This window comes from Nylanderia fulva, unplaced genomic scaffold (assembly GCF_048542155.1).
Source record: "Nylanderia fulva isolate GAGA-0341 unplaced genomic scaffold, ASM4854215v1 Scaffold744, whole genome shotgun sequence".
Taxonomy (NCBI): Eukaryota; Metazoa; Arthropoda; class Insecta; order Hymenoptera; family Formicidae; genus Nylanderia; species Nylanderia fulva.
In genome coordinates this window covers 37,886-48,627 of record NW_028190856.1, presented here as the reverse complement: position 1 = coordinate 48,627, position 10,742 = coordinate 37,886, and the positions used below count along the sequence as shown (strand labels likewise).

Here is a 10,742-nt window from a genome sequence, read left to right as displayed (position 1 = left end):
AAAAGATTCGGAAGCGCGAACCAGCGTGAAAACGAATGCGAAGTCCGACGCCTTGGACGGTTCCAATACGCTTGCCGTGGCCAGCGTCCAGACAATCGAGCCGCCGGACTTTACGACTCCCGCGGTTCTCTCGCAACCGTGTGGGTGAACATCCACACCGCTGAGGGCCGACGCTTTAAGGTTCGCGCGCTATTGGATCAGGGATCCAATTTTAGTTTTATATCGGAATCTTTCTGTCAAACCATACGGACCAGGCGACAAAGAACCGATTTACAAATCAAAGGATTCGGGGAAACCTACACGGGTGCCGCAAAGTCGCGCGTGTCCTTGCGAATGACTCCGTGCGCGAAATCCGACTCGGTATTTCCAATCACAGTGTACGTGTTTCCGAAGATCACGTCGTACGCGGCTTCGCGAGTTCGACCTGTCGAATCGTGGCCTCACTTGAAGGGCCTTTCCCTCGCGGATCCGGATCCGTCGAGCAAACATCAAATTCACTTGCTTCTTGGAGCCGACGTTTATGGCTCACTTTTGATGCGCGACTTGAGGCAAGGTCCGCTCGGTACCCCCACAGCTCAACTAACCGCGCTCGGTTGGATTATTTCCGGTCCGACCGAAAATAAACGGAAGGCTTCAAAAGAAGCCGTTTTAAATTGCGTTCTCGGTCAAGAGATAGACACTCTTCTCCAGCGGTTCTGGGAAGATGAGGAGATCGCGCCTCAAATTCCCCTCACGGATGAGGAAGAGATTTGTGAGCGACACTTCGTGCAGACGCATAGTCGGTTGTCCGACGGACGATACGTCGTTCGACTACCCTTTAAATGTGATCCTCCGATCGAAATCGGAGAGTCTCTTTCCATTGCGCGGTCGCTGTACAACCGCATGGAAAACAGATTGAGAAATCGATTGGAACTGTATTCGCAGTATAACGAATTTCTAGCGGAATACGAGTCCCTCGGACATATGACTAGCGTCGACGAGTCGGAAAAAACCGAGTATTTGCCCGTTTACATTCCGCACCACCCCGTGATTCGGGAAGATAGTTGCACGACTAAATTACGGGTCGTTTTCAACGCGTCGTGCCGAACTAGGAATGGTACGTCGTTGAATGACTTTTTATTAATAGGGCCAAATTACAGCAAGATCTACCTGCCGTGTTATCGCGATGGCGACGGTGGAGCTTCGTCTGTACGGCCGACATCGCCAAGATGTTTCGGCAAATTCAAATTTATGAGCAAGATTCAGACTACCAAAGAATTCTTTGGCGTCCTCAAGCGGAAGCGCCCGTTCGACATTTTCGCTTGTTAACGGTCACTTACGGTCTCGCTCCCGCTCCGTATCTCGCAATGCGAGTATTGAAACAGCTCGCCCTTGACGAGGGAGAAAAGTTCAAGGCCGCGGTTCCTATCCTAGGAGAGTCTATTTATGTAGACGACGCCCTGTTTGGCGCGGATGATATAAAATCTTTAAAAAATACTCGCGTTCAATTGATGCAGTTAATGGAAAAGGGGGGATTTCAATTAAGGAAATGGGCATCAAATTCGATCGAACTTCTCAAGGATTTGTCTGTTGACCAATCGGAAGTAACCGATCATCTAATCCTGACGGAAGATTCACTTAAAGTTCTCGGCCTGTCATCGATGCCTAACGAAGACGTGTTTCGCTTGGTCGTGAACTCGACCACCCCCAGCGTTCCTACCAAACGCTCAATTCTTTCATTTATCGCGAGGCTTTACGACCCTCTCGGATGGGCCGCTCCCGTCGTGATCGTGGCAAAAATAATACTTCAAGAGCTGTGGTTGTTACATTGCGAATGGGACTCTCTCATCTCCGATGAGTTAACGTCCCGTTGGAATTATTTTGTATCAGAATTTCACAAATTAGAAATGATCAAAATTCCACGGTGGACTGGTCAAGGTCCACAAACTCTCGCGCTAGAGATACACGGTTTTCGCTGACGCGTCAAATCGAGCTTATGCCGCCGTCGTATATCTTCGCGTCTATCATTCGCTTTCAGACTTCGCAATAAATTTAATCGCAGCAAAAACAAAGGTCGCGCCCGTGAAAACCGTGAGCATCCCGCGTCTAGAGTTAAACGCGGTAGTGTTATTGAGTCGCCTCGTAAAGTGGACTGTTAATTCGTTGCAGTTAGTTGGAACTCCGATCCATTGTTGGACGGATTCCACGATAGCTCTGGCGTGGTTGCGCCAGCACCCATCAAAGTGGAACACATACGTGGCCAACCGCGTGGCTGAAATACAGAACAATTTGCCATCTACTCGATGGAGTCACGTACCATCGGTAGAGAACCCGGCGGATTGTGCGTCGCGCGGGCTATCCGCGTCTGAGTTAGTGTCGCATTCGCTATGGTGGACGGGACCACCATGGCTTCGGCAACCTTCAACGGCTTGGCCGATTCATGATATGACGAATACTAGACCCACTAATGAACTACAGCAAGTTTCAGCTGAACTGCGAAAAACCAAAGTTCTTCACATTGAAGGTGAAGAAGAGTGGGATCTACTTTACAAATTTTCAAGTTAGACGAAGCTCGTCCGAGTGACGGCTTACGTCCACAGGTTTCTCGCCTTACTGCGGAAGGAAAAGGTTCGTAAATTTAAAAAAGATTCGACACTGAGCGTCGACGAGCTTAAACGGGCCGAGCAATTCTGGCTGTCTTATGTCCAGCGGAGAGCTTTCAAGGTCGAATTCAAAACTTTGCAAAAGACTGCCACGATTTCAAAAAGGAGTTCCCTTCGAACTTTTGCTCCATTCTTAGGAAAAGATTCGGTACTCCGGCTTGGCGGGCGGTTGCGACACTCCGCTCTTAGCTACGATGAGCAACATCCCGTAATCGTGCCGCGCGGACAACTCGCTTACCTTCTAATCGCTCAAGCTCATAAGAGTACACTCCACGGTGGAGTTCAAATCGTGCTGCGCACCCTTCTTCAGAATTATTGGTTAATGGGAGGGCGAAACTCCGTCAAGGGATATATAAGACAATGCATCCCTTGCGTACGTCACTCGGCTAAACTTTCGAGCCAATTCATGGGAGACCTCCCGTCTCCACGCGTCAATCCGTCGTCTCCATTTGCTCATACGGGAGTGGATTATGCTGGCCCTTTCTAGTCACGCCGTTCGTTGGCAGAGGCCAAAAAACCAGAAAAAATTATATAGCTTTGTTCATCTGCCTCGTCACGAAAGCAATCCACGTAGAGCTAGTCGAAGACTACTCTAGCGCTGGGTTCCCTCGCCGCCTTTCGGCGATTTGTGAGCCGAAGGGGCTTGCCGTCCAAGCTATATAGCGATAATGGAACGAACTTCCACGGGGCTGACAAGGAATTGAACGACGCGTTCAGCGCCTTGATGAAGGATTCGTCACTGCACGACATCCTTGCAAATGACAAAATTGAATGGAACTTCATTCCGTCTGCGGCTCCTCACTTCGGTGGCTATGGGAGGCGGGGAATCAAAAGTCTCAAGTCGCACTTAAAACGAGTCGCCGGTTCGCGAACTCTGTCACAGGCCGAATTCGCGACGTATTATGCCAAATCGAGGCGTGCTTAAATTCTCGTCTGATCGCGGCATTAAGCGACGATCCGAGTGACCTATCGGCACTCACTCCGGGTCATTTCCTGATCGGGCGCCCCATAATTGCGATACCGGAGGAGTCAGTGCTCGAAAGTAATGCGAATCGACTATCGCGATGGCAGATGGTCCATTCTTTAGTCGAACAGATTTGGCGCTCGTGGTCGCAAGACTACTTGCACTCCCTGCAGCAGCGCGCGTAAGTGGTCGGAAAAAACGTCTTGTTTTTCGCATAGGAGAACTCGCCTTGTTGAAGAATCTCTTGCTCCCTCCGAGCAGTGGAACCTAGCGCGAGTCACGCAGATTCATCCCGGCTCGGATGGACTCGTGCGAGTAGTTACGGTGAGAACTGCGAGCTCGATCCTGAAACGACCAATTATGCTACTGTGCCGGCTGCAATCAATAGCAATATTTGAAAATTGTACTTGCGTTAAACTTAGATTGTAATTATTTGATAAATTTCGGGTGTGATTTATGTATTTAGCGTCAAAATCTACTATGTTAGGCAATATTCTCCTCTTCGGCGTGGTTTTCGAGCCAGGTATCGCATTTATGACTTTGTTATTTGACCCATCGCATTGTCGGTAGAATTTCGAAACATGTATAATTGTATTTGCGTGCTCGAACAGCCGAAAGAGGCGAATATTTGCTAAGGCTCAGTGCCTATTGAAAATTGAGAGCGTCTTTATAATTTAGAAATATTTACTCGAAAATTGTAAAAGGTTTTTTCACCTTCTGATTACTTGCCCTCGTTATTCGATCGCAAGGAATTATTGCATTGATCTCTTGTTTGATTTCTTGGTTGATTGAAAATTGATTTATTGTCTTCATCGTACGTTGAAGACTACCGTTGGCTATATTTCGCATATTCGCATACGTTCAAATGCGAGGCGGGCGGTATGTTTAAAATTGGCACGTATTTTCGGAGCGACGAAGCAAGGTCAATCGTAGAAATTGAAAATATTCGACGCCGAGATGTTATTCTGGTTGTTTTCGATTCCGCGAGCGAGGAATCTACAAAAACTCGCCTTTGTCTCGCGTTTCGGAGCGTGATGGGGCAATCGTCCGCGAATAGGATTTCAGCACGTGTGCCACGCGTCGATCGGATGATCGATCGCCCCCTTAGCTGCCGAATTCCGCGAGGATCAAAAATGAGTCTACTCGAGGAGTCTGAACTGAAGAGACGTCTCCGTGTATATCAGCGAAAAGAGCATCGCGCGAATTTATCTCGTTCTAGAGCGAACTTCCGCGTTTTAATCTTGTCTGCGAGAGTTTTGAATAAAACTGCTTTGCCTCAAAAGTGAATTTCTCCACCTTTACAATTTTCTCCGCATCCAGTCTCCTTCGTATCTGCGAGCCGACTTATAAATAAATAAATTTGCCTCTGCGCGGAAAATTAAAACAAATCGAAGGTTCTCGCACAAAATTTTTTTTTCCATTTTCTCCATTCTGAATTTATTGTGAGTTTCATCATCATACAGCTATACCAATCTCGGCTGGATTTATCCAGGAACAGCTTAAAAATTTCAATTTTTCCTTTGTCTTCCTTTATGTTAAAGCGTTCACATTCTTTTTCAAAATCGTTTACCCATTGGTACGCGTTAGGGTTTTTATTTGAGAATTTTTCAATTGTAAATTTTTCCTGCTATTTTCCCTAGATTTTGTTGTTCAGAGTCTCGTTGCTTTGCTTCCAATAATTTATCTAACAATTTTGTTACGGTTTCTTTTGAAGTTTTTTCCACGGATCTAGCAGCAGATTGTATCTCCATTCTTTCTTCTAGAAAAATTTCATTGAATTGTAAGTTTAGTTCTTCATCCAAATAAACTGTACGTAGTTCCTCAGATAACTTGATTACAATTTTTTTGAATTGGTGTTGTGAAAATTCGTTCTTTGGAGCGAATCCTCGAGGACGATCGAATTTTCTAGAATGCTTTTTGTTAAATTCCTTAGTGTTTACGCCAAGGAAACACGTGAAACCAACGTGTACACTCGCCGCTAATTGGCGTGTGTACATCGCCTGATTTTCTGATGGTCCAATCGAGGACCCCGATCGGCTGCCGCCCTACGCGAGCTCCGAAATTCGCGCAGCCCTCGAGTCAGTCCTCGAGAGAGCGAGCGCCGAGAAACATAAGTCTCGTACGCGACGAACTTGTAAAAGTGAATAAACTAATTTAAACCGTTTCAAACGCGTACAATCATTTGATCACGTTAACCCGGCATCCTACAACGTTAAATCTTATACAGGTGTCTTTTTGTTAATGTCTTCTTTATCTTAGCCAATGCTTGTGTTTTTATCAATTCTGTATGCAAATTTATTGGCTGATATTCATCTGGGATAATGAAAGAACAGCCATCCAATGTATCTATGGAGGTTAGGCACAGTATGTTTGATTTCTCGTCTGCCGATCCTCTTATCGTAAACCCAAATTTTAGTGAGTCTATTTTCTTCTTTTTTATCATAAACGAATTGACGTTTTATAAGATAACTCTTTATTTTTCGAGATTTGATCAAACCAAATCACGTTGCTGTAAGAACAAAGTATTTATTTTGTCGGTTTATTACAGTATTTACATTATTTACAAACGTTCTCACCTGTAAGAACAAAGAAACGTCAATTAAAGTTTATTCTCCAATCCATCAATTCCCTCTTTCCACCGTCCTTGATCACTATTCTAATTTCTCTGATAATTCCTTTTCTCGTGTATTTCACCACGTGGTTTTTCTTCTTCTCGTACAGAACGCTCTCTATCTTACCCGCGTTCAAAAGCGCGGCAATTTCAATTTAAAGAAATTGTTGGAGAGCGAACAAAAAACCGACGAAATACCGGCGGCCGAGAATCGCTGATCCACACTTGATCTCGATGTCCGAGACCGAGGTCGCACAATCGAAAACATGTTTTCGATCTCTGGATCGACACTCGGCTTTTGTCAGAGCGACAATTCAGCATTCTCGACGGTTTTTATATATTTGTCACCTTTCTCTTTGGCAGCGCGGGCGTCCTTCTCCTTACTTGCAGGGTGGATCGAGGAGCTCGGGACAGGGGAAAGGAGGCCCCGCGCTTACCGTTGCGCGCCTTTTCCGGGCAGTGTTTGCGAGCTGAGCTCTCTCGTTTGGTCACGCGAGCAAACGACCTTTTCACATAAGCAAACATTTATTGTCTTTATGCCTGTAATTTATCTTAAAATATACTTGTGAGTGGAGTAAGTTTGAGTAAAGTGTTATCGGATCCTGCCCCGTTTTCCAAAACTCATCCCTCTTTGCCTCCAACCGTATTCAAACGAACAATCGAACGGCGAGACAAGAACATTACTGGTCCTTCGAGCCGGATTCGTGTGCGCGACTCCGACCACACGGTAAGCGATCTTATCTCTTTCTAAACTTGTATATTCTCAATATTGCTAGACATTAGACATTGCTGGACAATTTATTATTAACAATCATTATAGTCAGTGACATTTGCGACATTGACGTTTCGATCAGTGGAATAAGTGAAAGTGCGAGAGTGATCTCGCGATAGAGACAATAGTGCCGTTCCACGCCCCCGCGCGCGCTTCGCCTAGAGTTCGAGGGCCCGCTGCTCCGATTCTCCCGCCTAATGCCGTTCCGCGCTCCGCGCCCGTCTTGCCTATCGATTTGGACGATCCGTCGCTCCGCGCACGCTGCGTTTACGTGTTCGCGACCGCGATCAGCTGAGCGCACTTTCTCGGATTTTCACGTAAGATCGTCGCGCTTTGTTTTCACGCTCGTTTTTCCGTCTCGTATAAAGCTCCACGATGGAGGCCGCGCTGAAAAGACAAATGATCACAGCCGGCTTCATCGAGCGGTTTTGGGATAACCTTGTTAAAATCGGGAAAAATAAAATGACTCGATCGTTTCTCTCGGCGCGCCTTGAATTACTAGAAAGATACTGGTCGACGTTTTACGACGCTCATTACTCGCTCATGGATTTTGAAAAGGTGGACGCGTCCGACTATATGAAACGGGACATTTATTCGTCGACCGAGGAACTTTATGTTAATATGAAGGCTCGTATCAACTCCCGCTCGTACATCCCACCGGCCAAAACCACGGAGTCAAAAGATGACTTGAGTGCGGTTATGAGGCAAATCCAATTGCCGAAAATAAATCTGCCGACCTTTAGCGGCGATCAGTTGGAATGGGAGGGTTTTCGCGACCTTTTCAAATCGCTAGTTCACGACGTGAACGGGCTCGGCGCGGTGCAGAAACTCCAGTATCTGAAGGCAAGCCTCACCGTGGAGGCCGCGGCCGTCGTGGCGAATATCGAGGTTTTCTCGGAAGGATACTCGTCGGCGTGAGAAGAATTGGAGTCGAGATACGACAACCGACGGGTGCTACTCGCGACGCACATGCGTGTCCTCCTCTCGGCTACGCTAGTGACGAAACCATCTGCGACAGAGATAAACCGCCTGATTAGGCATTGCGATGCCTGCCGTGAATCAGGCATCGCGCTCCTTCCGGGCAATGGGTCGCCCGGTAGAGCATTGGGACGACTGGTTCGTCCACATCCTAGTGGAGAAGCTGGATTCCGCTAGCCGCCTCCAGTGGGAGTCTTCGCGCAAGCAGTGACTTTCCGACGTTTGAGGAGCTCGAGGAGTTTCTTCTTACGCGGTCGCGCGCGTTGGACGCCGCCGCGCCGCGAACTTTGACACAGACGACTTCGGGTAAATCGAGGCGGACTGAGCGACGGGATGACGTCTCGTCACATGCAACCTCCATGAACAACGACGAAAAGGGATCGCCGTGTCCGCTGTGCAAGGAACAGCACCCTTTGCGAGCGTGCCCGCGCTTTAAGGGATGCTCGGTAGAACAGCGCCGAGAACAAGTGCGTAAGCGGAAGGCATGCTTTAACTGCCTGGGACAGGGTCACACAACAGGAGCATGTCCATCCTTATTCCGCTGCCGCCAATGCAACGAGAGGCATCACACGCTTCTTCATCTAACGGGGAACAATACGACGTCACCAGCGGAGACTCCTCGAGCTGCGGCAGAATCCACTGCACACTCGGAGAGGCCTTCGTTCTCGGAGGAGACTGGACAGGTAGCAGCGCTGTCCAGCTCCACCTCCGGTACAGTTCTCCTCGCGACGGCGCTTGTTCGTCTCATCGGAGAGTCGGGGAGAGCTCTAACAGTGCGAGCGCTACTGGACTCAGGCTTAGAGGCGTCTTTCGTCTCAGAGCGCGTGGCTCAGCAGCTGAGACTGCCGAGGCGTCGAGTCAATGTCACGGTCTCAGGCCTGCAAGGCGTCACCACCGGCATGGCGACTCATGCGGTGACCTTGATGGTTGGAGCTGACCGATCGCCATCTCTGCGGATAACAATCCCGAGGGCATTGGTGCTGTCCAGACTCACCGCGTTGACACCGGGAGGTCGAGTTGCGAGGCATGATTGGCCTCATCTTGAGGGTCTGAAGTTGGCGGACCCTGCGTTCGATAGGCCTGCAGCGGTCGACGCCGTGCTGGGAGCTGACGTATACGGCATGCTACTCAACGGTGACGTGAAGCGCGGCCCCCCAGGACAACCGACCGCTCACTCGACCGTCTTCGGGTGGGTGCTGATGGGCCCGCTCACCAGGGCAGCAGACTCGAACAGCATCGCCGCCCATCACAGTATACTACAGCCGGACCTGCAAGAGGACCTTCGCCGATTTTGGGAACTGGAGGGGGTATCCGCGGAGCCGATCCAAACTCCTGAGGAATCGTACTGCGAGCGACTCTTCGCAGAGACACACTTACGCGACGAGGGCGGCCGTTACGTAGTGCGACTTCCTCGAAGAGAGAACCCGCCGACGGGACTTGGAGCCTCTCGTCGGGGGGTCCAACAGATGCTGCTCAGCACGGAGCGTCGGCTCGAGCGGATGCCGGCGCTCAAGTCAAAATACACAGAGTTTATGTGTTCTTATTTGTCGCTAGGACACATGGAGCTGGTGCCCAGCGGGGAGAAGGAAGCCTGTAGCTCTTACTACATGCTGCATCACACCGTAGTAAAGCCGACAGATCCTGACGGGAAGATCAGGGTGGTCTTCAACGCCTCGTTCCGGACAACTACAGGCGTTTCTTTGAACGACGTGCTACTCTCAGGTCCAAAATTGCAGGCAGACCTCTGGCTCGTACTCACCCGTTGGCGCATGCATCAGTACGCGTTCACGACGGACATCGTGAAGATGTTCCGTCAGATTCGCGTCTACCGGGACGACACGGATTTACAGCGAATCCTATGGCGGGCGGACCTCGCTGCTGAGATACAGGAGTTTCGCCTCACCACCGTTACCTACGGTACGGCGTCCGCGCCGTATTTCGCAATTCGCACATTATTACAGCTGGCGAGGGATGAGGAATCCCGCTTCTCTCAAGGGGCGAAAGCTATCAGATCCAACACCTATGTAGACGACATACTTGCGGGAGCGAGCTCCCTGGAGGACGCCCTCGAGGTCAAGCATCAGGTGGTGAGTCTTCTCAGGGTGAGCGGCTTCGAGTTAAGCAAATGGGCCGGATCACACGCCGCTCTATGCCCCGAGGGGGACAAGGCTGAGCGGCTCTTTCTAAAGACGGACACCGTCGGCACTTTCGGTGTGTACTGGGCTCCAACCACCGATCGGCTCACACTGAGAGCAATTCCGACGCTGCAGTCGATCGGTAACAGACCAAACGGACCGTGCTCTCGGATATCGCAAGACTATTCAACCCGGCGTGTTGGGCTGCTCCTGTTCTTATTGGAGCTAAGGTCTTCTTGCAAGAACTCTGGATGGCCGGCCTGGATTGGGATCAACCGCTCCCGCCGACGCTGCGAAATCACTACCTGCGACTAGCGTCTGCCCTGCCGGAGTTGGACCGGTTGAGTGTTCCCCGGTGGACGGGAGTCACGGAGGCGGACGGCCGTACGAACCTACAACTGCACGGGTTCTCCGATGCGTCGGAGAGAGCTTACGCGGCCGCAATTTATTTAAGGGGCACTGGATCAAATGGCGCTCATACAACGAGCTTACTCGTCGTCAAGCGAAAGTCGCACCGGTGAAGCCGGTGTCAATTCCACGACTGGAGCTGTGTGAAGCCCTGCTCACCGCGCGACTACTCCAACGGACTGCCGCGGGACTTGGACTCACAAGCGAGAAAGTTTATGCCTGGACCGATGCC

At 49.8% G+C, this 10,742-nt stretch overlaps 3 protein-coding genes across 3 annotated transcripts; all 3 read left to right on the top strand.

Annotated features, from left to right (window-relative positions):
• The first annotated feature begins 1,346 nt into the window (after nucleotides 1-1,346).
• Nucleotides 1,347-2,544, top strand: LOC146720211 (uncharacterized). The gene is made up of 2 exons (XM_085488934.1): nucleotides 1,347-1,947; nucleotides 2,042-2,544. The coding sequence occupies exons 1-2, from the start codon at nucleotides 1,347-1,349 to the stop codon at nucleotides 2,542-2,544; spliced, it is 1,104 nt and encodes a 367-aa protein (XP_085345060.1).
• A 4,820-nt stretch (nucleotides 2,545-7,364) lies between these two features.
• On the top strand, nucleotides 7,365-7,907 carry LOC146720210 (uncharacterized). Its single transcript, XM_085488933.1, has one exon. The coding sequence runs from the start codon at nucleotides 7,365-7,367 to the stop codon at nucleotides 7,905-7,907; it is 543 nt and encodes a 180-aa protein (XP_085345059.1).
• A 419-nt stretch (nucleotides 7,908-8,326) lies between these two features.
• On the top strand, nucleotides 8,327-10,657 carry LOC146720209 (uncharacterized). The gene is made up of 2 exons (XM_085488932.1): nucleotides 8,327-10,244; nucleotides 10,557-10,657. The coding sequence occupies exons 1-2, from the start codon at nucleotides 8,327-8,329 to the stop codon at nucleotides 10,655-10,657; spliced, it is 2,019 nt and encodes a 672-aa protein (XP_085345058.1).
• Nucleotides 10,658-10,742: the final 85 nt, after the last annotated feature.

Bases quoted from the DNA above. Each gene is read 5' to 3' on its own strand.
- LOC146720211 (XM_085488934.1), top strand. From the start codon at position 1,347: ATGCGAGTATTGAAACAGCTCGCCCTTGACGAGGGAGAAAAGTTCAAG. The intron at 1,948-2,041 runs GTTTTCGCTGAC...ATTTAATCGCAG, and splicing joins TCTCGCGCTAGAGATACACG to CAAAAACAAAGGTCGCGCCC.
- LOC146720210 (XM_085488933.1), top strand. From the start codon at position 7,365: ATGGAGGCCGCGCTGAAAAGACAAATGATCACAGCCGGCTTCATCGAG.
- LOC146720209 (XM_085488932.1), top strand. From the start codon at position 8,327: ATGAACAACGACGAAAAGGGATCGCCGTGTCCGCTGTGCAAGGAACAG. The intron at 10,245-10,556 runs GTAACAGACCAA...AATTTATTTAAG, and splicing joins TCCGACGCTGCAGTCGATCG to GGGCACTGGATCAAATGGCG.